Here is a 25,319-nt window from a genome sequence, read left to right as displayed (position 1 = left end):
GCTAAGTTCGATTTAAATTTCAATAGGTCGTAATCTAACCAGATAAATATAAAAACTCTAAACTGGGTCAAGTTTTAAATAGGAAATTTTTTAATTGTTGCCAATTGCTTTTGGAATTCTTTTTATAAAATGCTGGTATAAACCTTTTAGAATGCAACACCAAATCTTTAGAACTTATTTCTTATTTTTCTGGCAGAATTTGGTCAGAGAGAATGGCATCTTTTGGAAATCAATTGGAAATTATTCAAAATTGAGTCTGGAATAGAGAATTACTTTAAAAAATACTTAAAAATTGTCAAAACACTAACTTTTCAAACCTGTAACACTGTCAATTTCTTAAAAATTTATTAAATTCATGGCTTTACTTTTTGTTTGAAGATGTGGTCTTTTAATTTGAAAAACATCGAACTATAACAATGGCAAATCTTCGCAAAAATGTTGTTAAATTTTTTATTAGTATTAAAGTTGAAAGAGTTACAACTTTTCAAAAAGGTTAGAAATGGGCCAAAATATAATTGAAGAAAAAATCGGTGAATTGCAAAAAACTTTGTTTTGCTGAACTCTGAAATCCTCATCTTGTATAATTACTAAAGAGTTCCCGACTATCTATGTAGATATCAAATTAACCTGTCTAATCAAACCGTTACAGTTTCTTTCCATGCCTCAACCAATTTATTTAGAAATTAATGGTATACATATTAAAATCATCAAAATCTACATAGGTAACAGACACAACAAAGTTTCCCATCTGATTGTGGATTTGTGAAAAATAAATAAAAATTGCAATAAATTTCGAAAACAAATCTTTTATTATTAAATATAATTCGTTTCTTAGGATAAAGTTAACCAAGCGCACTGATTTCTAGTTCATCTTTTAACGACATAGCTGAAAAACTAGTATCCCAACAGACTAAAAAAAAGTCTGAAAAAGTTAACTTATTTTTTTGGTACCCAATTATTGTATATTAAAGAATGAAGAGCTTTATTTATATATTTTGTGATAAACTCAATTATGTGCATAAAAAATATTTTGACAATTTAAAAAACATTTACAGAGATAATTGTTGTTGTTTAATTCTGATAGGAACCCAAATAGGCGCCACAGCTGCTGCAGGAATGTTGGGCACTCTGGCAGGAATCGACACAATACGGAATACAGGCACAGCAACAGCCACTGAAAAACATCAACATTATATAATAAAAGTTAAAAAAAATGAATAATTTTGGACTTACCCAACCAGACAAATTCCAAGAGCAAACAAATGCGTCTTGGTGCTGGCGTCATATTTCACATTCGACACTTGACGGGCATGACATGAGGGGCAAGTAACCATGGTGGGAACACTTCCCAAGTGGTTGACGACTGGCACTTCATCTGCACAAAAGTGGAATGATATCATCAGATATTATTAAAATTAATGTTAAAAAATATGCAAGAAGCTAACATCGGCTATGTTTGTTTGTTTGCAACTCAATTCATCAATATACAAACAAAACATTTTTACTCTTTATACTACAATTTGTTCTTCTTATTCCCTGATTCCCAAAGCAAAGCAACGCACGCATACACATACAGTTCATGTAGCGTTGCGTCTGTGTGTGTATGCATGTACTCTGTTTATGACAAAAGACGTAGTAGACAGCAAGCAGCGCTGCCGGCAGAGCTGGGAGCAGAGGCGATTATTATATTGACTGTAACTTGTGTTATATTTATCCGATCACATTCAAATTTTGGGATCTGGGGTTTTATATCCAATATTATCACATACGTAAATTTCATAGCATACTCCAATTTTTATGAAAATGTTTCTTCTAGTTCTTCTAGAGCTAAATGATATAGTGGTCCGATCCTGATGGTTTTAATACTTTATTTTTCCCGGGTAATAAAAAACCCCGACAAAAAATTTCAGCCCGATAGCTCTTAAGACGGCTGAGTAAAACGCATTCGCACAGACGGACGGACGGACGGACAGACGGACATGGCTATATCAACTCAGCTTCTCATGCTGATCAAGAATATATACATATATACTTTATTAGATTAGATTAGATCAAAAATTTATTTTACTGACCATATTCCCAATAGTATATTTTTTTCAATAAAACATATAGAAATCTTAAGTAGGAATTAAAAGGAGGAATTTAAGAAGGAATTTAGACCTGATATTGCAGTTGGACCACGATTATCCGGGACGGTCGGGACCAGAGCCATCACGGGAAATCGAAAAATTGGTAAAATTTTCACGTATTTCGTTCTTCAAATTTCATAAGTGCATACATACATACATATCTTTAAGTCACACACAATGACAATAAAAATATGTACATACACACATACATACATACATACACGCGTGTTTATTATTGATTGCCAACTAAAACGGGGAAGCCCCGAATTCGTCGTATTATTTTAGAAACAAATTTTCGCTTAAAATCACGGATATAAGAGGTAATTACGGTGACATCAGTGACAATAGAAGAAACTCAACTTCATCCCGGATAATAGAGTTTACGGGTAATGGGAGCCCGAAAAACGGGGTCCAACTGTATTTAGATTTAAGAAACTTTTCGAAAGAACTGTCAATATTATTTTTTGAAAACGGCCCACTCAAATCTCTTAACTACAAAGTCTCCAACTATACTATACTGACCCTTCAAAATTCGTTAATATGTATATCGTTTAATCCTAGCAACAGATTCAAAGTATATATGTACATATATTGGGTTTTTCCCCCTTTCCAGGCATAGAAGCATCTGGAAAATATATGTATTTGGTCACTCTAACCGATAAAAATATTTAAAAATTTTGTCTAAGAAAATTGTATAATTTCAGAATTTGGTCAGTATCACCAAAATGACAAATGTCACGACTCCTTTTTGTAGGGCGTAGTCAGGTAAAGATAGGGCAGGACAACTTCATAAACTCACTGGTTGGGGCTAAAGAGAGTCTACTACTATTTAAGAGACAACAATTACAGAAGGGAATCGTAAACTATATTCTATTGTAACTTTATTCCAACCCCTTTTTGACACCAGAAAGTATTACATCACAGGCAGAAAGAGTTGCTAAAATTTTAGCAGACGTCTAGGAAAAACCTTGACCCTAATGATTTTTTGATAAACTGAGGACCCTTTCCTTTATTTGCTCACATTTCCTAGTGATTGGGCATCATCTTAAGCATATAACAACTCACTTTGAACTATATAAACAGGTGGCTGTTGGCCCACTATCACAGAGGGCTGCAAATGTATAGGATGATTAGTATTTTGGGTGGGGGGTGGTCCCTCCATCGGTATCATTGTGGGTGCCGTAGCCGACGCTATGTCGCCATATTGAGGCGGGGCGTCGCCCATTTGTCGCTGATTATCCAATGGTGGATAGACATTATTTTTTGATGACATTTCACCCAAAAGAGTTGAAAATGATTGCGAATTATTTTCTGTGTTTCTTTCCGCTCTGAGTGACCGCAGCGTACGGCAAACTACACAAGACTGGGGATAAAAATTGTACTTGCTTTTAGTAATTGTTTAGAAACATTTCAATTATCCAGCTGTCCGTGTGTGTGTATATGTATGTGTGTTTGGAATTTTTGTGTTTGTGGCTGTTTGGATATATGTATATGTACAGCATATCTTTAGTCCTACTTGATTTCACTTTCAATAGAATTTTTGCTTAGAAAAAATTGCAAACAAACATTTCAAATGTTGACAAGAAAAGGGCGTAGTCAATGCTTTGTGATTTTTTTTGTTTATTTATAATGTGCCAATTGTTTATTCGAAGAATATTTTATAATGGCAATGAATCATTAAATAAGGTACTTTTTTTTTTTATTTTCTTATTTAATCTTTGAGAGCTTTATGGCTATTTATTTAGTTGGCCGCCTTTCCAAGAAATTGATTGCAGCTAGTGCAATAATGATCCAAACTTTGACAACTCTTCAGGCAGTAGGGCAATGGAACTAGGCAAAGTAACCTGTAAAATAAAGGTGACAAAATTGATAAGACAAATTGATTTACTCTGGGGCGCTGTCTTACCCGGTTAGACAAAATGCCAAAGCAAAGAAATGAGTGTATCGAGTGACACGTTTCTTAATAGACGTCTCCATGATCATTTGGCAATACTTGCACTGCATACGCTGGGGCACAGGACCCAGCAGAGTATCTGAGAGACAGGAGAGTGATGAACTTGACTGAAAATGGCTGAGCACTCCACTTACCATTAGAGTTAATAACCACAACAGGCGGTTGAGCCGTTGGAGTACCCATGGGAGCCATGGGAGCCAAGGAGTAGCAAGACTTTTCCATTTTAACAATTTTACTGACAGTAAACTAACCAATACGAGAATCATGGGTTTTTATAGGTCCTTCTACAAGGGCCACGTATCATTTGTCCTGGACTTGGATTAATGTCAAGCTATTAGGATGCTTTCAAATTAGAAGCTAATTATATTGAAAGTTTTTGTATTTTATTAAAATCTTGGTGAACAAATTTTTTGCATTAATATCAAAAGATTGCATAAGATTAAAGGCAAATTAGGTAAATTAGTGACATTTCATGACGAACTGCTAGCCAACAGTTTGGGGGAAAAGTCTTATCCTTTGCTCGATCCTCTTAACGTTCATAGGTGCCGACAAAGGCATTACAAGAGGGGCAAAAATGTTCCGTATTCCTTGCACATTGGGTACAATAGAGGCAGCAGGCACATGGCCAAAGGCTATTAATGGAAAACAACAAACAAAATGTATTTTCTTTGACCATTTCTAAGAATCAAATTATTCCTTACCAGGTCAGACACATAATGAGTGCAATCAAATGGGTTTTTGTGGTGGCTTTGGGTTCCGTTCGGGTCACCACCTGCTGATGGCAACTGGGACAGACCACATTGACGGGTTCGGGACCAACCGCTTGAGTTGACATCTTGATAAAATCTGCAAGTAAAAAAATCCCAAACAACGAATGCTTTGATTAATCTACTGCATTTTGGAATGACCTTGCATTAGATTGGCTTTGCGTGTCCATGAACACGACATTAACTCGAATGTCACAACACAAAACCGTCAATTATAACTGCAATAACTTGATGTTTCCATTCAGATAATTGTTTGCTCTTGTTTTATTTTTCACTTTATTTACTCTAAGCGGCAAACTTATGATGTCATCATAGCCACATGCCACATGCCACACACAAAAAAAGAGAATTTTTTTTGGGGTTGATAACGTCACCTGCTTCTACTTCAATTTGTTATACTCTACTCTTTGCTATTTGGCGAAATTTATTCTTATGGGCATAATTCTATTTATACTCGGTATGTACATATATACAAATGTCTCCAATTATCATTATAGACTGCCTCAGGGTGTGGTTACGACCTTTACTTGAACGCGTGCCTCTTCGTTATTTGTCCTGCCACATAATTATTGTCTGATAAAATACAAACCCGACCACATTATGTTAGGAAAATTAAACAAAAAATATATTTTCCTTCCATTTAACCACTTTACTGTTAATTATTTAAAAATAAAATTATGTTGAGCATCATTTATCACACACCTTAATTAATTTTTTGATCACTTTAATAAGTTATTCGATTTTAAGTAGCACTTTTGTGTACTTGTTGCTATCTGGACAAGCGAAAGTTATTTAAAATTCTCGTGCGCCAACCCGTCGACAACAAGTCGAAGTTGAGCGACAGAATTCTTAGCAGTCAACATGTTTGGCAACCCAGCAACATTTTCGAGCGCAACATGTTGCCAACACGAAACCGAACAAGGGGAATCACAGAGATAAGCTGAAACCAGAAGCTTCAAAAAATTAGTTAGAGATCGTAAAAATTTTGTTTACAAATTGATAAAGGGCCAGTTATTGAAAACAATCATTTTCATTTTATTCAATAAACAAACAAGCAAAGAGAAAAAAATATATTCTTTTTCATAGACAAAATGTGGAATGTATGTATGTATTTATTTAGGTGCATATGTACATAAGTATGTATGTGTGTGTGTAGAGAATGGCGTGAAATTAATTCATACGTGTAATATTTCTATTATGGCAATAAAATTTTACGTTCATCTAATGTATCCAAGAGTAAACTTTTGGAAAGGGAGAATAACAAACTGAAAATAACGCTTAACAGATGATTTGAGACGACACTAAAACATTTTAGAATACTTGAAATTAACTAAATGGCAAAATTTTTAAGGGTTTTATAGGCACTTAGTCTGACTAATCATTTATAAGTACAACAATTATATATAAACACTATTAACAGCTATAAATAACAAATTTTAACCTTCATGGAAATTTCGAAAAACAACACAATATGGTTGCAAATTTAAACTATCTAAACATATAAACAATAACAATTTGTTGAAATCAAACATTTCAATTGGTGTGTGTCTTTGTATGTACTTCAAGTACAAAAGAAATATATATATTAATATTTATTTTTCATAATAATTTTTCTCCTTTGCTTCAGCATGAATAAGTATTTTAAGTAGATACAAATGTTTTCCAAATTCTCCTTGTTTTTTATTGCTGACTGAGTAAAATATGGAAAAAGTCTTATTTATACATATGTATGTGTATGTGGAATCTGCAAATGTCTGTAAATGTATACATTTTGTGGTGTATATGTATGTGCATATATATGTATGTATATATAAAAATATAAGTATATAAGTTGAGTTGTTTACAGAAACAACTAAGGCAAGCGTCTTAGAAACTGCCGAGGCAAGCCTTGCAGTTGGGGCAATATTGAGAGGTTCTGTAGCACCAATTGCAGCAGCAAGGCAAACAGACACACGGCCAGCAACTGTTTGGAGGGAGAAGAGATTGTTATCATTGGAAATTTGATTACTCATTCATTTATTTTTTTGTGTTGATACTCACAAACAGAGACAAAGGAGTCCGGCCAATAGCCAAGTATTGCAAGTGGCATGACGTTCGACAGTCACACGGACACGTGCATGACAATGGGGACAGGTCATACCAGGTCCGGTAGGAGCATTCATCACCACAGTGTTATGATGGACAACAGTCTGGGGTTGGATGACAGTCGGTGGGGGTGGCGACTGCACCATCTGCTGATACTGGTAAGGATTTGGAGCCGGTGACTCTTGTATCTGTTGATATTGATACGGATTCGGAGGCGGCGGCGAATTCAATTGCATTGGCTCTTCCGGTGGTGGGGCAGTGGGGCTATCACCCAAATCGGCATACGAAGGCGGTGGTGGATAAAGCTTTTTGTTCTCCATAATAGCTTAGATTTGTAACTGCGTCAAACAAATCTTTTTGTCGTTAAAGTCAATGTGCTTCTATTTTATTTTATTTATGTATGTATATTTCTCTTTTCTGCACGTTTCACTGGAAATCCGTTTTTGTCGCCGGTTGAAGTTGAATTAAAGTGGAAAGCGAATAAGAATTGCATTTGCTTTCCGCGTAATGTATGGGGCACAGGTAAGAAAGAGACAACTATATATTGTCTCGATCAGAGAATGGAACGATAATAAAAAGAAAAGCACAACTACGCGTCGACTTGATTTTACCCTAAAAACAGCAATTGCAACTGCAAAGTCCAATGTTATTGAGCTTTTGCAGTTTAGTTAAAGTAATGTATAAAATCAGACAGCTTTTCATTTATTTCGCTCAAAATAACTTATATGTATGCATGTTATCTGTGCTTTTCTATTTACTGTAAGTAAATTCAACAGCATGCCACAAACAAAACAAAACAAAATACTGGGTATTAAAGTAAACAATGGCAACAATTGTGGCCAGTAAACAAGTATCGATTATTCAATTATCGATAGTAATTGGAATGTTTCGAAGTGGCAATAAAACAGTTACATTTTTTCGTAACTAAAATTTGAAAATAACGTATTAAGTTAAGACATTTGTTTAAGTCAAAAATGCTTTAGCATTGTCCAACGTCAAATTTAAAAACTATAAGAATTAATTATTAATCAATTACTAATAAGAGTCACATATTCTTGTTTATTATTTCTGCATAATTTTTGTTTGCCATACCTTTAAAGATGAGTAACATGCGTTACATACAAACGTCAAAAACGTTCCACCCTTTCCTGGATTTTGTCCGCCTCTGCAAACGTTACGTATGCAATTATGTACATAAGGTAATAACAACTGTTTTGAAGCAAAGGGGAGTAAACTTAAAGAAATGACGTCACCATCACCGCTTTCTCTCTACCTGTCATGACAGTTACGTGTTACTGTCGACATGAAGAGAAATAGAAAAAAGCGGGTACTTTTAATCAACAATTTATAAGGCTATATACAATTTTTGCAAAATCTTGGTCGTAAAAAGGTTGTCTAAATTCTTCATGGTTTATCCAATATGGCGCTTTAAATCGGATCGTGGTTATAGATCGATGACTTTTTGATTTCAACCCTGATCCGTTTGGCAAAGTACAGGTCAATTGCATACATACATAAACGAATATTACATTTAGTTTTATTTTATGTAGTGTATCAGTATCAGGATAAATTTTAAATTTATTAAATTGTACGGAAAAATTTAATCGCAGAAATAATGCTACACCAAACAAACTTATTGTTATTACATCTAAAGACGGTTTAAAACAAAAATCTTTACAAAAACTATAAATAAAGTGCAACTCAAATCAAAATTTAAAAAATAATAAGTAAATAAAATAAAATATTTACGGACCGACAATTGATAAAATTGACAGACCGATATTTCAATATACACTAGAATCCGGTTATCACGTCGTAGTATCCGGAAGGATATTGTTATTTTAACAATATACCTACATATGCTCATCGCTTTTTTAAAATTTATATAAACAAATCAATTCATAATTTTGAGGAGACATCTTCATTCCGATCTTCGAACTGATTTTTAAACAATGTTGTCCTTGGAAGGACACACCACCATTATCAATATGAATATTCATCCAGTTTTTTCTTAAAAATCGGTAGCTGATTTTAAGGAGCTCTTGGCCAAACCAATAGAAGAATGTTTTGGTCGTTTTCAAAATCACTTAAGTATGAGCTGCTGCTACTGAGACAAACATAGACATTTTTAAAATGTTTGGCATTATTTTGCTGTATATTGTAATTGTGAAAAATTATGTCGCTATAACTGGATTCTACTGTATTTATAGACTTTATATATCCTCCAAATCTTTTAAGATCTTTATAATCATTAATTGAGCAAAAAAACTAGAGGGCCGGGGCTAACTTCGACCGCGTCAAAGTTTGTATACCCTTGCAACTTTTTTGGTAACTCTTTCCTTACTTAAAGCCATCAAAGTGGAAAAACGTTTAAGCCAAAAAGGCTAATGTTTGCGAAAGAACGGCCTACAATCTTAGCATAGGAAATAACGAAGATATTGATTAAAGTCACTGTTTTCCACCGATCGTTCCTATGGGAGCTATATGATATAGTAACCCGATATTTATCAAATTCGGCACAGTCATTAACAGATGCACTAAACTAACAAATATTTAATTTGAAAGCAATCGCGTCAAAAGTAACGAAGTTATTGAAGAAAGTCACTGTTTACGACCGATCGTTCCTATGGGAGCTATATGATATAGTCAGCCGATCTTGATCAAATTTGGCACAGTCGTTTATATGTATAATAAACTCACCAATATTGAATTTCACGACAATAGCTCAGAAAATAACGAAGTTATTGAGAAAAGTCACTGTTCGTGACTTTGCGGTTTGTATGGGAGCTATATGATATAGTGGACCGATCCGGCTGAATCCGAGATATACAACGCCTGCAGTATATACAAGCCTACATGCAAAATTTCAGCTCTGTAGCTCCAACGGTCTAGGAGGAGTTTGCGTTGATCCAGACGGACGGACAGACGGTCAGACGGACAGACGGTCAGACGGACAGACGGACGGACGGACGGACATGGCTATATGAACTCGTCTCGTCATGCTGATCAAGAATATATATACTTTATATGGTCGGAGATGCTTCCTTCTATGCGTTGCACACTTCTGACCAAAATTAATATACCCTTTTTGCAAGGGTATAAAAAGATTTAAAGATTAGTTACCTACCTAAATTTTTTTTTACTTTCTATTATTGAGGTAGTCTATAGAACAGTAGACTTTCGTGATAACAATTTGATAAAAAAAAAACAACTTTATCGAATTTGGTTCAAAGTAATTAGGCCACTTTTTGTTTTCGATTCCGGACAAAATGGTCTGAAATGATGTCTGCTTTCACTTCCGTTATTTACTTTATTATGTTGATAATAATATAATAAATAAAAATATATATATTTTCGTTTTTCATTAATTTTTTCTAAAATATTTATATTATATATGTATATTTTATTTATAGAACTCCACCTAGATTAAATTTAGTTCCCATTTTTTTTTTGATAATGCATTTACCCACTTTACTTTTGCTGTTCAATTTAAAATTGAGATTATCTATAAATCTAAATTGACTTTCTAGCTAAAAACTATGATTCATTTTTTTGTCAATTTAGAAAATTATATGATCCCATATAGCAACCACAATTTGGGCAATAATGATGAACATTCTTACAGCAGTTAATACAATATGGCAGACCAGCACAAGGCCACAAACTGAAAATAATAACAATAAATAAACGTATTTTTTGATTTCCATTACCATTTCGAACTCACCAGCAAACACATAATAGGCCAGCAATTAAATGCGTTCCCTTGGTGGGTTTGGTCATTAGATTGGTCATTACAAAGCCATGACAGGATGGACACTGAACACGCTTCGATTGGGAACCATAGTTTCCCTTATTCACTGGTTGGTTCACTATCACCACATTTGGCTGCCCCTCAGTTGGCTGATAGGTCTGGGCTGGTGAGAAATCCGTATATACCGATTGTTGGTTACCATTTTCCATGTTAAACGAACTAATTGCTGGCCCAGTTGTCCTCATACTGGCAAAGCTCTTATCAGCTTAGGTGGTGCCGTTCGAGTATCAGGAAATTTCTTATCTCACTTGTCGATTAACCAGAACTTGTTTAGACCAAACAAATTAAGTACATACAATTTTGTTTTTGTTTCTGGCAGTTCTATTTAATTTGTTATAAAATGTTTGGTAAGAGGTTTTTATGGGAAGCAATACAGGGACAACAGGTGGTTTAAAAATTGCACTCAAAGAAGAGAAAGAATTCAACATTTTTCGTACTTCATTACATTTTCAATAAACTAATTGTTAGATAAAGTTTTTCGAAAATTTATGACTATTTCGTGTAAATTTCTCAACGATCTTTAATCAAGTTCATTACTTATATAAGCCAGATTTCTATGTAGCTTTAGTCAATTACTTTTTTTTTTTATTAGTTAATCGTTTAATTATGTTTTTTCTTATCGCATTTCCGCTTCATATCAAATAATTCCCAGAAGTGTACATGATATTTTCGTTAAGTATTTACAATTTGTTTAATTTCATATGTTTTTCCGTTAACACAAAATCGTTTCATAGTCTATATATATTATAAATTGTATATTTATGTATATTAATTTTCAAAAGTACCTATATAGGCACTACAATTGGGGCAATAATGGTTAGCATTCTGACACGAGTCCATACAATATGGCAAACAAACGCACGGCCAGCAACTGTTGGGCAAAGAGAGAGAGAGATAGAGAGAGAAGGGAGAGAGAAAAAATGGTTAATGAGTGGTGAATATATTTAAGTAATACATAGGTGATTCAGTTTAGTACCTACGTCTATGTCTGACTAGTAATTCCATTTAATAGCCACTGTGTGTCGACCTCAAAATGTTTGACGTTATCGGCCAAAAATAAATTAAATACCTTATGAAATAGGTAATAAGCAATAAGCTTATAATATTGACTGATTATTTGCTAACAGGAAAAATAAACGACTTCGAAATCTATATAGACTCTAGATCGAGATTTCATTTTGCAAAGATAGATAGAACGCAAATTAGCAAGGGCTTAACAAGACAGTTGGCCGGATTGTATATAGAGTATATATACTTATATATATTTGTATAGTCATGTCTCACTCAAGTGCTATCTGAGTCAACTGTAGCTCCATTTCCAGCCGAGATAACAAACGTTTCAAGTGCTTTTGTTGACTCTTAATATACACGCACTCTCGCTCTCTCTCATAGTCGTTTTTCAGTCTTTATGTACAACTCTTTTATGAATTTAGTTTAGAAAGATCTTGGTGAATCACCCAGTACAATCCAAGAGAATTCTACTTACACAAACAGACATAGGATGATGGCCCAGCAATGTGTCCTTCCCGATGGTGTACTCTTGACAGTGGTGAGCACCTCAGCATGACAGGATGGGCAACGTATACGTGTGGGTCCACTGCCAATTGGCACCAAATTTGAGGTAGTCGTTGTCTGTATAATCACAGTCGATGTCTGGGGATTCTGTGGCATTGGTGGATATAGTGGTGGCTGTGTGGGTCCCCCTGGTGGTTGATAGGTCTGAGCTGGTGTGAATCCGGCCTGCTCGCTGTACGGTGGAGGCTGCTTGCTGTCCATATTTTCGATCAACTGCTCCGTTTAAAGGTTACCGCTAAACTGAAGACTAAATGTATTCGACTAGCACTTACGACAATTTCTGTTTCTGTTCTGTTTCTGTTATGGAATTTCTTATCTTATCTCACATACTCCTATTATTTTTTGTTATTGTTGTCGACTGACGGGGGATTTTCGGCCCTGACTGAATGGTGGTTGTATGGATAAAGATATGTATATATACATATATATATAGAAGTATATACGCATATAAGGGGTATTGTTTATAACACTTGATTTACTAGGTACATCTAAAACAGTTTTCTAGATTACAAATGAGTCATGAACGCCTACCCATCGGCAATCAATGTTGATGAATAAGCGCCTGTACATACATATTTAGTTTGCAGTTGAAATTTCATAATGATAAAATCTTCTTGATGTCATGCACTTTAAAAACTTTATTTACATCAGAGTTTCTTTTTCAACACTGTGCAAACAAAACTAATTCATTGGATTCGAAAACACTTTCACTTTTTCATCATTACAAACATCTAACCAATTTGATAATATCTTTTAATGGAAAAAAAAATGTTTCACTCTATTTAAATTTTTTACTCTAACAGAAAACAGCATAAATGAAATGAAGTCCATATGTAAGCTTAATATTTAAATATTATTCTCCTCATTTTGTTATATAGAGTATTATATGTGTTATAGAGTGTATTTATTATTTAATTCAATTTGGAATTCGGACACGAGGACTATACGAATAATACGTATCCAGTTCCGCTCTCGCTTTTTCCATATCATTTCGGCACTTTAGTTATTCATTTTAAAGCATTGAATTATTAAAATCTTACCAGATATGTATATGGGTATATATCTATATATGTGACAATTTTCTAATTGCATTGAACGTAACGCGGCAAACCAATTATCTTTATGATATCTCTCTACATGGTAATACCTTGTACCAAAATTTAAAAAACTTCTAAAGTATCTCTGCTACAATTTTATTAAGCTCCATGCTGACATTATTGTGCAAAAACGTCGGTATATTATATAATTAGCTGTCTCTCAATTTGATTAAAGTATTATTATTATACCTGATGGTAGGAAAGCATAGGGTTTTAACGTGTCGAAATTTTACTATCCGGGTCTATCTGTTTGTTATACCATGCACCCTTACCCGATGGGTGCATGGTATATTAAAGTCGCCAAAATGTACATACATATGTATGTAGCAGACAGAAGTATGTTTTTCCATATATATTCCTGATAACCAGCCGAGTCGATCTATCCCTGTTCGTCTGTCCAGACATTTTTTGTTTTCAAACGTGAAACAGGTAAACGTGAAATTAAAATTATTCAACTAACTTTGCCCAGATTGGGGCATACACATTTGGACCGTTGCAAAATGTATTTAAATGTTGTTTTTTTTTTGCCATTCATTGTTTACATTTTCGATAACCCAGTGAAAACTTTTCAGTGTTGCATTCGTAAAATATCGATAAGAATCAATCGAACCGCCTGAGAGAGGAACGTCGGACTCGCACCTCTAAATGTTCAAGTTGGCATCCTTTGCTCGATGTTCAAACCTGGTATTACCGAACAAGTTCCATCTCAACTGTCAGAATGAGTATAAATACAGGCGCATGAAGCGGATGCCGATATTTTATTTCTTAAATTCAAAGCGATAGGATCAATTTACTTATTCCTTACTCATGAATTTCCATTAAAGTTTTAAATCCCTTTCTTCGCTCTAAGTCAACATTTCAAAAGCGGCATCAGCCTTTTCGGAAACGACAAGAGCGTCGTTTGATAAACTATTTCTTAGAAATCAACAGTTTTAATACCACTTTTCTATGCTTGTACAATCGCTTAATAAAATAGGTGAATTTCATGAATTTCCATATATGTTTTAAATCCCTTTTCGTTTTAAAGTCCACATTTCAAAAGCGGCATCAGCCTTGCCGAAAACGACACGAACGTCGTTTAACGCATTTTCCTTATTTATTTTATTTACGTACTTTCATAGCAATCAGAAAAGTAGGATTTGTCTTTCTGCTTCTGCTTGGATTTTTGCGAGCAAGTTAGCGCTCCAGGATTTTTTCGGCGTTTTCCTGATATATTATTACCAGAATTAAACTTTTTTTTAGACCGTTGTTAGAAAGTTTTTTGATAAATTATTTCTTAGAAATCAACAATTTTAAAACCACTTTTCTATGGTGGTACAATCGCTTAATAAAATAGGTGAATTTCATGAATTTCCATTAAAGTTTTAAATCCCTTTTCGTTTTAAAGTCCACTTTTCAAAAGCGGCATCAGCCTTTTCGAAAACGACAAGAGCGTGGTTTAACGCATTTTCCTTATTTTATTTACGTACTTTCATAGCAATCAGAAAAGTAGGATTTGTCTTTCTGCTTCTGCTTGGATTTCTGCGAGTAAGTTAGCGCTCCAGGATTTTTTCGGCGTTTTCCTGATATATTATTACCCGAATTAAACATTTTTTTAGACCGTTGTTAGAAAGTTTTTTGATAAATTATTTCTTAGAAATCAACAATTTTAAAACCACTTTTCTATGGTGGTACAATCGCTTAATAAAATAGGTGAATTTCATGAATTTCCATTTAAGTTTTAAATCCCTTTCTTCGCTCTAAAGTCAACATTTCAAAAGCGGCATCAGCCTTGCCGAAAACGACACGAACGACGTTTAACGCATTTTCCTTATTTATTTTATTTACGTACTTTCATAGCAATCAGAAAAGTAGGATTTGGCTTTCTGCTTCTGCTTGGATTTCTGCGAGTAAGTTAGCGCTCCAGGATTTTTTCGGCGTTTTCCTGATATATTATTACCCGAATTAAACATTTTTTTAGACCGTTGTTAGAAAGTTTTTTGATAAATTATTTCTTAGAAATCAACAATTTTAAAATCACTTTTCTATGGTGGTACAATCGCTTAATAAAATAGGTGAATTTCATGAATTTCCATTTAAGTTTTAAATCCCTTTCTTCGCTCTAAAGTCAACATTTCAAAAGCGGCATCAGCCTTTTCGGAAACGACAAGAGCGTCGTTTGATAAACTATTTCTTAGAAATCAACAGTTTTAATACCACTTTTCTATGCTTGTACAATCGCTTAATAAAATAGGTGAATTTCATGAATTTCCATATATGTTTTAAATCCCTTTTCGTTTTAAAGTCCACATTTCAAAAGCGGCATCAGCCTTGCCGAAAACGACACGAACGTCGTTTAACGCATTTTCCTTATTTATTTTATTTACGTACTTTCATAGCAATCAGAAAAGTAGGATTTGTCTTTCTGCTTCTGCTTGGATTTCTGCGAGCAAGTTAGCGCTCCAGGATTTTTTCGGCGTTTTCCTGATATATTATTACCCGAATTAAACATTTTTTTAGACCGTTGTTAGAAAGTTTTTTGATAAATTATTTCTTAGAAATCAACAATTTTAAAACCACTTTTCTATGGAGGTACAATCGCTTAATAAAATAGGTGAATTTCATGAATTTCCATTTAAGTTTTAAGTCCCTTTCTTCGCTCTAAAGTCAACATTTCAAAAGCGGCATCAGCCTTTTCGAAAACGACAAGAGCTTCGTTTAACGCATTTTCCTTATTTATTTTATTTACGTACTTTCATAGCAATCAGAAAAGTAGGATTTGGCTTTCTGATTCTGCTTGGTTTTCTGCGAGTAAGTTAGCGCTCCAGGATTTTTTCGGCGTTTTCCTGATATATTATTACCCGAATTAAACATTTTTTTAGACCGTTGTTAGAAAGTTTTTTGATAAATTATTTCTTAGAAATCAACAATTTTAAAACCACTTTTCTATGGTGGTACAATCGCTTAATAAAATAGGTGAATTTCATGAATTTCCATTTAAGTTTAAAATCCCTTTTCGTTTTAAAGTCCAGTTTTCAAAAGCGGCATCAGCCTTTTCGAAAACGACAAGAGCGTCGTTTAACGCATTTTCCTTATTTATTTTATTTACGTACTTTCATGGCAATCAGAAAAGTAGGATTTGTCTTTCTGCTTCTGCTTGGATTTCTGCGAGTAGGTTAGCGCTCCAGGTATTATTACCTGAATTACCACAAAGGATTGTTACTTCGCTCATTAGTGTACGTTTAATGAATTGCTTTCGGACTAAAAGTCTGAATAATAAAATTTGACTGTGCTCATTGTAGTTGGCATTAATCTCATCAAAATACTTTCTTTTCTTCGCATTGCCATATGCAATTTTCTGACTTCAGCTGCATTAGTCCATGAAATGGAGCCATTTCGTTGTTGAGATTTTGATTTTGGTAATCAGTTCAATACTAAGCATATAAAGTTGGCTGCTCAAAAGAAGTAGAGTTGGTCCACTATCATACATGAAACTGCTTCGTCTGTCGTGAATAGATTGTTGCTTTGCCGCTAGTCAGCTAATAACCTTGATTCGTCCACAGTAAATGGTTCTTTTGTTGTCAAAATCCTTTGACTTTGGTAAGCCCTTTTTAGGAATTCGCACGCTTCAACCAATAAACTAACATTATCTGTTACTGTTGCAATAATTTGGGAAGATATGTCCCACTTCTCAAAAACGGCTTCAAAGTCTTCTTAGTTGCACGTCTTCGTTTTTGTTGGATTTGATAAAAAAAAACTCCACACTTTTGATTTTATAAATCTTTGTTATCTTTGTCTTTTAATTTCATAGTTCTCATGTCGATGTATAAATATTACGCTTTCTTTTTAGATTCACCAAATGCCTCCACATGTAACTTAGGTTTATTTACAATTCTAAAAATATAAATTGAAACTTGTTTGAATTTTAAAACAAACCTTGTGTTTAAGCAGGCTCTCAGTTAATCTTTCACAAAAAGTATGAATAGGTTGTCTGTGAAGCTATTTCAAGGACGACCAAGTTTTATTTTCAACATAATTTTAAAATAATTTCTTTCCGGAAAATTGACATCAAGCAGTTTTAGCCGAGCACAAATTTGAAATATTTCATTTTTCGCACTTTTATACCCTTGCAGAGGGTATTATAAAATTGGTCAGATGTTTGTAACGCTCCGACCACATAATGTATATATATTCTTGATCAGCATGCGAAGCTGAGTCGATATAGCCAAGTCCGTCTGTCCGTCCGTCGGTGCATATGAGTTTTACTCAGTCACCTTAAAAGCTATTGGGATGAAACTTAATATTTGAACTACTTATTACCCTTTATCTCAATAAAGTATAAAAATTGTCAGGTTCGGATCACGATATCATATAGTTATATACGAAAAGTAGGTGAAGAAATTGGAGTATCCCTATGAAATTTACTAATATAATAGTTTTTGTTATATATTTAATCAGATCGGATAAATAGAACACAAGTTACATGCAATATAAATGGGCTCTGTTTAAAAGCTGCCGGCAGCGCTGCCAGTTTTTCACCTACGACATTGCTCGAATGATGGTGAAATAAGTACAAGGTGGTCCCGTCGGCAAATCGTACGGTCCTATGCATGAAAAAAAAGTAAACCGACAACTGATAACTGACCACGAAGTCGAACGACATTTGAAATAAGACCTCGTCGTAAGCAGCGCTGCTGCCGACGGGACCACCTTATACTTATTTCACCATGGCTTGAATCATCGAGCAACGCTACATAAGCTAGAGCCATCGATGGCTCAGATAGTATCGATTAAATTTATAAAGTGCGATAGATCGATGTAAATTTTTCGATGGCGATGTATCGAACTTGATCAATCCTTTAAGTTAATCAGTTACCTTAATAGCAACTATTAAAAAATAAAAAAAAACGAATTGATATATCTAAATAGTGTTTGTTCTATTACACAAAAAGTGTATCACGATGAAGTTTTTGTTTAATGTTATTTTGTTTAAAAAGTTAATTAAATATATTCCAATATATAGGTTCCATCCATCGATGGAAAAAAACCAAACCATCGATACTATCGATTTTTTTTTCCATCGCTGCAAAATTCATCGGGGGGCGAGACTATCGATGGATTCGCATCTCTAACATAAACTATGTATGTACATATGTATATGCGTGCCAAACACAGCATACATGTAAAAGGGGATGGGGAAGAAGAAGAACAAGAAATGGAAATGATATTTTGAAGGTTTTGTGTGTGCATTAATGAACTTAGTTACAGAAAAACTTCGGCACGGGAAAGTTAGCTTCTTTGATATTTCTTATTCGAATTACTGTCGCCAATCCACACGACAGCCGATAATATAATCAATACCCTGAGAGTACTATCGATAGTTTCCCAGCTCTACCCCCAAAGTGTCCGAGTGCTTGTAAGAGTGAGCGGGATAGCCTGTATTAATTTTACATTTGTATTTGTATAAATACACATAAACACACAATATCCATTTGCTTGCATGTCTAATGTTTATTAAATGGTTGTTTTATTTAGTCCTAAGTATAATTTGAATGTTTCTAGTCCAATTTTAATAAAATTTAGTATGTTATAGTTAAATGTCAAATTTGATTGCGATAGTTGACAAATTCCGAATTTTTTTAGGTGGCGGAGATGGGCGTGTTTTAAAGTTTTAACTACATACATGGCAAACTTGGTCGTTTTAGCTCCGAAAAAAAGAATTCTATTCAAATCTCGCGGGCGTACATTTGAAATAAACTTGATTTGCCAGCACATTGCACCAGGCTACACTTCAACTGGAGGCTCTATCTTTTATAGACTCCAAGATGTACATAGATGGGTATGTTCTGGACGGGCTTGATCCTTAAGTACCTGCTACAAACATTTTGGTGCCTTAAATATAACATTTCACACTGTAATGATACCATATAGAGTCGAACAGCTCACCACTTGTCGGTAAAGAAGGTATGACTAAAACAATTCCTTCTGGAAAGCGCGAATCGACAGCTTCTTTATTTTATGACTAATTCAGTTGAGTTTCACAAATAAAGTGCTGATATCTACGATTACAATTTGACACCTCCATATTTTGATCATATTCCTTCATACGCAAGGAGACACAAAGCTCATCCTTATGACGTTTGTTCGGTTCGTTGGGACTCCAAAGCAAAAACGTAGCTCGTTTGCCGGTAGTATCCGATACGTATTGATCCGTTTGCGCCAAGTCATTAATATCTAACCAGTGATCTCGATACTTCTCCAACAATTTCCGTATTGCAACAAGTTCCTTTAGGTTTTGGGGACTAGCCAGATGGGCGCCCATTTGGCGACAAAATTGCAACGCTCCGAACCAATTAGCTCTATGATTCCTCTCTACAAAGTAATATTTGGAACCAAGCTGAATAAATTTCTCACGTATCTCATCCTTTTGCCTTTCGGTATGTACCCCACACCTTCTATTGAGCTTCATCGCTTCCAACCTAGGGTTGGTTTCGTCATTTTCAACTAGATACCTGGCTAGATTTTCGCTTCGATTTTGAATGTCCTGATGTGCAGAAAAGCAGTCCTTCCACCTTTGCTGATTATTCTTTATATGAGTCAAGGTCGGCCTAATCATAGCGAAACAATGGCCATCACATGAGGACTTTGTTTGCAAATTAAAATACAAATATTAATATTTATTTATAATAATTACACTTGGGAAACCTTACCATTTTATGGCCTAATGCACCCCAATAAAATTGAGAGACCATTAGTATCAGTCCCAGAAAATTTAAGTACGTCGGCATCTTCTTCAATACACAACCGCTTTCTCAAAGAAAAAATTGTGGAATAAATCGTGGATTAGGTATTTAGTATATATAAGCGATTTGTTTTGCTTATACAATCAAATTTACGTAATTCCAGTATATGTAAGTCTAAATTATATAGTGCAATGGGTATATATAGGTATATAAAAATGTAGAAAAGTTTTGAGTATTTATACCTTATTGAAACTTATCTTTGACTTGCCGTATGAAAGACATTAGAGTCATTGCCATCATCAACTTTTGGCCCCATCATAATAGAGGTTAAATTTGCATGTTGTGATCTCGTGTTTTTCAAGGATATACTTAAGTCGAACCCAAAAGAATTAGTTGCGACAGCCATTGGAAATTTTAAGTTGCCATATTCTAATAAGGGAGACTATGAAGTTTCTAATGTCACGCAATTAACTATTGTATTTACATCCGGAAATAATCTCTTGTAGGGCTTCGGTTTCAATCTAAAAATGTCAAGAGTCAAAGTAGATGCATTTGTGATGGTTAAAACTATTTTAAAATACTTTTTATCCCCTTAATTGGAGTATAATTAGACAGGTTCAATGAGTTTTCCAATGGAATTAAGAACTCGATTATATATTTAAGCAGCCTAAAGTCAGCCCGTTTATAGGCAGACCTTACCTTTAGGGTTTCAGCATTTAAGACGCAAACTGCCAAACCAAGGATCGATTGTGTCTACTTTGACTTCTTTTCGTTACTAACAAAAGCGAAGCCCAAAATGGTGAAGTAACTAATATAAAAGGGATTCCTTCGTCTTATCAGATAATCATATTCTCCTTATAGGATCTCAAAATAAAAAAAACTATTAATCTATGGAAGATATACATTTATTTATGATTGAGCAAGTTTTTTGAAATATTGTTTTTTGCCTTCCAATTAGAAATTAATACAATTCACAAATAAAATAAAACTTTGATGAACAAACTTCATCGTCCATCTCGCTGTCCACAAGACGAATGCAATGTTGGCTATCATTTAGATTCCTTGGTTCATTAGGTTGAAATAGTAGGAAGTCCGATGGCATTCCGGTGGTTTCCGATACATATTCACCCTCCTTGCCTAAGTCATTGATATCTAACCAATAAGATCTGCGTTTGTTTGCCACTTCACGCAGATGATTGAACTCTTTGAAATTATGGGGACTTGCCAGATGTGCACCCATTTGTCGGCAGTTATAAAGAGCGGCAAACCAATTAAGTTGCTTAGACTTTTCTATATAATAGTACTTGGAACCGAGTTTCTGAAACTTTGAAGGAATCTTTTTTTTCGAATAATCAGCTAGAATTCGACACTCCTGGAGACTTTCACCAAAGGGTAGGTCACTCTTCATACGGTCTTGCATTCGACTCTCCAATTCCTTCAGTTCATTACGGCGCTTATTCAATCTATTTAGATCGCATGAATGCGACTTCTTCCCGTTTTGTAAAAGTACCGTTAATGGCAAGATGGCTTGTGAACAGTAAGCCCTACAATGATCTGGTAAATTGTTTTGTCCTGGGGGTTTCCTTGTCGTCATTTTTGTCATTGGTCGTGTGGGTTTCCTTGTCGTCATTTTTTCCATTGATCCTGGAGGTTTTCTAGACGTCCATTTTGGTCCTCCAGATTTAGTTGTCTTCCCTTTTTGTCCTGGGTGTTTTGTAGTCGTCCATCTTGGTTGTTGGGGTTTCGTAGTCATACTATTTCCCACGGTGAAGTTGTTAAACATCCTATCTGGAACTAGGGGAGTACTAGCCACATCATTATGATCTGCAGTACTCCGTGTTGGTTCTGGGGTTTTTTTAGGCGTCCATTTTGGTCCTCCAGATTTAGTTGTCTTCCCTTTTTGTCCTGGGGGTTTTGTATTCATCCATCCTGGTTGTTGGGGCTCCCAAGTCATACTATTTCCCCCTGTGATTAGGGAAGTACTAGCCACATGATTAGGATCTGCAGTACTCCGTGTTGGTGCTGTCGTTTGTTTAGGCGCCCATTTCGGTCCTTCAGGTTTAGTTGTCTTCCCTTTTTGTCCTGGGGGTTTTGTATTCATCCATCCTGGTTGTTGGGGCTTCCAAGTCATACTATTTCCCCCTGTGATTAGGGAAGTACTAGCCACATGATTAGGATCTGCAGTACTCCGTGTTGGTGCTGTGGTTTTTTTAGGCGTCCATTTCGGTCCTTCAGGTTTAGTTGTCTTCCCTTTTTGTCCTGGGGGTTTTGTATTCATCCATCCTGGTTGTTGGGGCTTCCAAGTCATAGTATCTCCCCCTATGATTAGGGTATTACTAGCCACACCATTATGATCTGCAGGACTCCGTGCTGGGGGTTTTTTAGGCATCCATTTTTGTCCTTCAGTTTTAGTTGTCTTTCCTTTCTTTCCTGCGGGTTTTGTAGTCGTCCATCTTGGTTGTTGGGGTTTCGAAGTCATCCTATTTTCCTCTGGGAAGTTGTTGAACATCCTTTGTGAAACTGGGGGATTTCTAGCCTTATTATGATCTGCAGGACTCCGAGCTGAAGGTTTTTTTTCCATACCATGTGCCCCATTATTTTGAGCTGAAGGATTTTTTGCCATACCATGTGAACTAGCAGGATATCTTGCCCAATTATTTTGAGACGTATGATATCTTACACCATTATTTTGGGCTGTTGGATATCTTGCTATACCATCTTCACCTGTAGGGTATCTCGCCTCATGTTTTTGAGCTGTAGGATGTCTTGCTCCATTATTTTGGGCTGTAGGATATCTTGCCAAACCATCTTCACCTGTAGGGTATCTTTCCCCATTATTTGGATCTGCAGGATATCTCGCCCCATTATTTCGAGATGTAGGATGTCTTGCTCCGTTATTTTGGGCTGTAGGATATCTTGCCAAACCATCTTCACCTGTAGGGTATCTTTCCCCATTATTTGGATCTGCAGGATATCTCGCCCCATTATTTCGAGCTGTAGGATGTCTTGCTCCATTATTTTGGGCTGTAGGATATCTTGCCAAACCATCTTCACCTGTAGGGTATCTTTCCCCATTATTTGGATCTGCAGGATATCTCCTCCCATTATTTCGAGCTGTAGGATGTCTTGCTCCATTATTTTGGGCTGTTGGATACCTTGCCAAACCATCTTCACCTGTAGGGTATCTTTCCCCATTGTTTGGATCTGCAGGATATCTCGCCCCATTATTTCGAGCTGTAGGATGTCTTGCTCCATTATTTTGGGCTGTTGGATATCTTGCTATACCATCTTCACCTGTAGGGTATCTTTCCCCATTATTTGGATCTGCAGGATATCTCGCCCCATTATTTCGAGCTGTAGGATGTCTTGCTCCATTATTTTGGGCTGTTGGATATCTTGCTATACCATCTTCACCTGTAGGGTATCTCGCCCCATTATTTTGAGTTCTAGGATGTCTTGCTCCATTATTTTGGGCTGTTGGATATCTTGCTATACCATCTTCACCTGTAGGGTATCTCGCCCCATTATTTTGAGTTCTAGGATGTCTTGCTCCATTATTTTGGGCTGTTGGATATCTTGCCAAACCATCTTCACCTGTAGGATATCTTGCTCCATTATTTACATGTCCACGATACGTTACCACATTATTTGGATCTGCAGGATATAGTCCCACACCAATAGGATATCTTGCTACACCTATTTGAGCATGATAAGCATGTGTATCTGCAGGATTATTTGCCACAACATTATGAACTACAGGATATCTATCCAAAGTAATTTGGCCTGCATGATATCCCGGACTGCCATGTTGACCTCCGATATTAATTGCGTTACTAAGATTAGCCAGCACACCGTTGAATAGGTGAGAAAAATGATTCTCGTCGATTCCAGATGCACTTAGTGGACAAAACAGCAGCGAAAATAATAAAAAGAGTACATTAAAATTTATAGACATTTTCCGACTGTTTTCTTCAAGAAAAGATCTTTAAATGAAATTGATTTCCCTAACTAATTTAGATCTCAATATACAATAAATGTCATGTAAGCGTATCTAAAATTAAATACAACACCAATAAGAGTTTTAAATTTGTTCCGGCTCGTAAAAAGGGCGTGACAAATATAGCATGATCTAAATTGTTATAGAAACAACCGAACCGAAGAAGTTTTAATTTACTTACTTTTAATTGATCCCCATAATATATAATAATAAATATATATATACTATGCGCTTAGTTAATGGCATTTTAGCTTACACTATATAGATATTAATACGAGTTCATGTTTTACTCAATTCGGTTGCTTAGATTCAAATAGATGTCTTTTCAAAGTTTAAAAGTGGTAAGACATTGTTACCAATCTCATATTAGAGTTAACTTTTTCATTAAAGAAAAATATTTGTATCTTAATTTTCATGTCGAATGCTTTTTCTCTCACTTTCAGTTTCTTCAAAAGTGCTACCACTAACAATACAACCCATATGTAGATGGGACAAACGCATGATTTTTTGATTGCAAACGCTCGGCAAAAACCCGAACGTTCGTACTCTCGTCGGTTCATGCTCAGGCTTCGTAGTGTGTGTGTGACGTGAAGTTGTGCAACACAGCATTTCAATAGCGTGCTCGACCATATTGTTGAATATATTATTTGTTATACATACATATTACGAAAATTGTAAAAAAAAACAAACAATAGTTTTATTTCGTTCACTAATCCCTATTAACACTTTAACTCTTGATTTTCACTGATTACATTCTTTTATTTTACTAGCATTTTTACTTATTGTTTTGTTCACTTATTTATTTGGAGAAGCTGCGTGGCTAGCTCCACTGGGCTATATTGTTTTGAGCTTTCTAGCCCAATGTCTCTTCTTATATAGGACCTAATCTGAGGACAGTTCGCACCATTTGTTTCTTACCATGTTGCTAAGGCAAAGATGCTGCAAACTCAACATTCCAAGTGACATTCTGTAGCCGCTGCAAAGGTGAATGCCAGGACTACAACTGACACACCTGTCTATAAGCCTGTCCAATAGGCTTCGACTAATCAATCACTGAATCAACACTTATTCGACATATGTATGTGGGATTTGTGCCCACAAGAATTAGAATTAAATATATTATTTATTTATTAAGTTAATTATTATACGAAGAATATGTGCACAATGGGTTTTGACAAGTTA

The 25,319-nt window shown here is 35.2% G+C and overlaps 8 protein-coding genes across 9 annotated transcripts; all 8 read right to left on the bottom strand.

Annotated features, from left to right (window-relative positions):
* Positions 1 to 958: 958 nt before the first annotated feature.
* On the bottom strand, positions 959 to 3,474 carry LOC6640669 (lipopolysaccharide-induced tumor necrosis factor-alpha factor homolog). Its single transcript, XM_002063294.4, has 3 exons — positions 3,195 to 3,474; positions 1,234 to 1,375; positions 959 to 1,174 (listed from the first exon to the last, which is right to left on the bottom strand). Exons 1-3 carry the CDS (start codon positions 3,400 to 3,402, stop codon positions 1,072 to 1,074), a joined length of 453 nt encoding a protein of 150 aa, XP_002063330.1. The 5' UTR covers positions 3,403 to 3,474; the 3' UTR covers positions 959 to 1,071.
* A 330-nt stretch (positions 3,475 to 3,804) lies between these two features.
* LOC6640670 (lipopolysaccharide-induced tumor necrosis factor-alpha factor homolog) lies at positions 3,805 to 4,408 on the bottom strand. Of its 2 annotated transcripts, XM_002063295.3 has the most exons (3): positions 4,218 to 4,408; positions 4,036 to 4,162; positions 3,805 to 3,973 (listed from the first exon to the last, which is right to left on the bottom strand). In XM_002063295.3, exons 1-3 carry the CDS (start codon positions 4,303 to 4,305, stop codon positions 3,871 to 3,873), a joined length of 318 nt encoding a protein of 105 aa, XP_002063331.1. In that variant the 5' UTR covers positions 4,306 to 4,408; the 3' UTR covers positions 3,805 to 3,870. The 2 variants fall into 2 exon arrangements, with proteins under 2 accessions (XP_002063331.1, XP_023037962.1); XM_023182194.2 differs by having other exon boundaries at positions 4,036 to 4,408.
* A 36-nt stretch (positions 4,409 to 4,444) lies between these two features.
* On the bottom strand, positions 4,445 to 5,625 carry LOC26529817 (lipopolysaccharide-induced tumor necrosis factor-alpha factor homolog). The gene is made up of 3 exons (XM_015178927.3): positions 5,553 to 5,625; positions 4,785 to 4,929; positions 4,445 to 4,715 (listed from the first exon to the last, which is right to left on the bottom strand). Exons 2-3 carry the CDS (start codon positions 4,916 to 4,918, stop codon positions 4,613 to 4,615), a joined length of 237 nt encoding a protein of 78 aa, XP_015034413.1. The 5' UTR covers positions 4,919 to 4,929; positions 5,553 to 5,625; the 3' UTR covers positions 4,445 to 4,612.
* An 881-nt stretch (positions 5,626 to 6,506) lies between these two features.
* LOC6640671 (lipopolysaccharide-induced tumor necrosis factor-alpha factor) lies at positions 6,507 to 7,587 on the bottom strand. The gene is made up of 2 exons (XM_002063296.4): positions 6,891 to 7,587; positions 6,507 to 6,813 (listed from the first exon to the last, which is right to left on the bottom strand). The coding sequence occupies exons 1-2, from the start codon at positions 7,253 to 7,255 to the stop codon at positions 6,717 to 6,719; spliced, it is 462 nt and encodes a 153-aa protein (XP_002063332.1). The 5' UTR covers positions 7,256 to 7,587; the 3' UTR covers positions 6,507 to 6,716.
* Positions 7,588 to 10,341: 2,754 nt separating this feature from the next.
* Positions 10,342 to 11,341, bottom strand: LOC111519852 (lipopolysaccharide-induced tumor necrosis factor-alpha factor homolog). Its single transcript, XM_023182104.2, has 2 exons — positions 10,660 to 11,341; positions 10,342 to 10,599 (listed from the first exon to the last, which is right to left on the bottom strand). The coding sequence occupies exons 1-2, from the start codon at positions 10,929 to 10,931 to the stop codon at positions 10,491 to 10,493; spliced, it is 381 nt and encodes a 126-aa protein (XP_023037872.1). The 5' UTR covers positions 10,932 to 11,341; the 3' UTR covers positions 10,342 to 10,490.
* Positions 11,342 to 11,412: 71 nt separating this feature from the next.
* On the bottom strand, positions 11,413 to 12,554 carry LOC6640673 (lipopolysaccharide-induced tumor necrosis factor-alpha factor homolog). The gene is made up of 2 exons (XM_002063298.3): positions 12,233 to 12,554; positions 11,413 to 11,617 (listed from the first exon to the last, which is right to left on the bottom strand). The coding sequence occupies exons 1-2, from the start codon at positions 12,520 to 12,522 to the stop codon at positions 11,515 to 11,517; spliced, it is 393 nt and encodes a 130-aa protein (XP_002063334.1). The 5' UTR covers positions 12,523 to 12,554; the 3' UTR covers positions 11,413 to 11,514.
* Positions 12,555 to 19,376: 6,822 nt separating this feature from the next.
* On the bottom strand, positions 19,377 to 20,229 carry LOC26529753 (C-type lectin 37Db). The gene is made up of 2 exons (XM_015178923.3): positions 20,108 to 20,229; positions 19,377 to 20,040 (listed from the first exon to the last, which is right to left on the bottom strand). Exons 1-2 carry the CDS (start codon positions 20,183 to 20,185, stop codon positions 19,420 to 19,422), a joined length of 699 nt encoding a protein of 232 aa, XP_015034409.3. The 5' UTR covers positions 20,186 to 20,229; the 3' UTR covers positions 19,377 to 19,419.
* An 804-nt stretch (positions 20,230 to 21,033) lies between these two features.
* On the bottom strand, positions 21,034 to 24,101 carry LOC26528973 (ribosome-binding protein 1). The gene has a single exon (XM_023174880.2). The coding sequence runs from the start codon at positions 24,093 to 24,095 to the stop codon at positions 21,102 to 21,104; it is 2,994 nt and encodes a 997-aa protein (XP_023030648.2). The 5' UTR covers positions 24,096 to 24,101; the 3' UTR covers positions 21,034 to 21,101.
* Positions 24,102 to 25,319: the final 1,218 nt, after the last annotated feature.

This window comes from Drosophila willistoni, assembly GCF_018902025.1.
Source record: "Drosophila willistoni isolate 14030-0811.24 chromosome 2L unlocalized genomic scaffold, UCI_dwil_1.1 Seg196, whole genome shotgun sequence".
NCBI lineage: Eukaryota > Metazoa > Arthropoda > Insecta > Diptera > Drosophilidae > Drosophila > Drosophila willistoni.
The sequence above is the reverse complement of the archived record's forward strand: the minus strand, read 5'-3'. Positions and strand labels throughout refer to the sequence as shown.

Coding starts and splice junctions, on each gene's coding strand:
- LOC6640669 (XM_002063294.4), bottom strand. CDS start 3,402: ATGTCATCAAAAAATAATGTCTATCCACCATTGGATAATCAGCGACAA. Junction 1,376..3,194: donor ACCTGTTTATATAGTTCAAA/GTGAGTTGTTAT, acceptor ACTTTTGTGCAG/ATGAAGTGCCAGTCGTCAAC. Junction 1,175..1,233: donor CTTGGAATTTGTCTGGTTGG/GTAAGTCCAAAA, acceptor GATGTTTTTCAG/TGGCTGTTGCTGTGCCTGTA.
- LOC6640670 (XM_023182194.2), bottom strand. CDS start 4,349: ATGATTCTCGTATTGGTTAGTTTACTGTCAGTAAAATTGTTAAAATGG. Junction 3,974..4,035: donor TTGGCATTTTGTCTAACCGG/GTAAGACAGCGC, acceptor TTTATTTTACAG/GTTACTTTGCCTAGTTCCAT.
- LOC26529817 (XM_015178927.3), bottom strand. CDS start 4,918: ATGTCAACTCAAGCGGTTGGTCCCGAACCCGTCAATGTGGTCTGTCCC. Junction 4,716..4,784: donor CTCATTATGTGTCTGACCTG/GTAAGGAATAAT, acceptor TTCCATTAATAG/CCTTTGGCCATGTGCCTGCT.
- LOC6640671 (XM_002063296.4), bottom strand. CDS start 7,255: ATGGAGAACAAAAAGCTTTATCCACCACCGCCTTCGTATGCCGATTTG. Junction 6,814..6,890: donor GGACTCCTTTGTCTCTGTTT/GTGAGTATCAAC, acceptor CCCTCCAAACAG/TTGCTGGCCGTGTGTCTGTT.
- LOC111519852 (XM_023182104.2), bottom strand. CDS start 10,931: ATGAGGACAACTGGGCCAGCAATTAGTTCGTTTAACATGGAAAATGGT. Junction 10,600..10,659: donor GGCCTATTATGTGTTTGCTG/GTGAGTTCGAAA, acceptor TATTATTTTCAG/TTTGTGGCCTTGTGCTGGTC.
- LOC6640673 (XM_002063298.3), bottom strand. CDS start 12,522: ATGGACAGCAAGCAGCCTCCACCGTACAGCGAGCAGGCCGGATTCACA. Junction 11,618..12,232: donor ATCATCCTATGTCTGTTTGT/GTAAGTAGAATT, acceptor TTTGCCCAACAG/TTGCTGGCCGTGCGTTTGTT.
- LOC26529753 (XM_015178923.3), bottom strand. CDS start 20,185: ATGCCGACGTACTTAAATTTTCTGGGACTGATACTAATGGTCTCTCAA. Junction 20,041..20,107: donor GTGCATTAGGCCATAAAATG/GTAAGGTTTCCC, acceptor TTGCAAACAAAG/TCCTCATGTGATGGCCATTG.
- LOC26528973 (XM_023174880.2), bottom strand. CDS start 24,095: ATGTCTATAAATTTTAATGTACTCTTTTTATTATTTTCGCTGCTGTTT.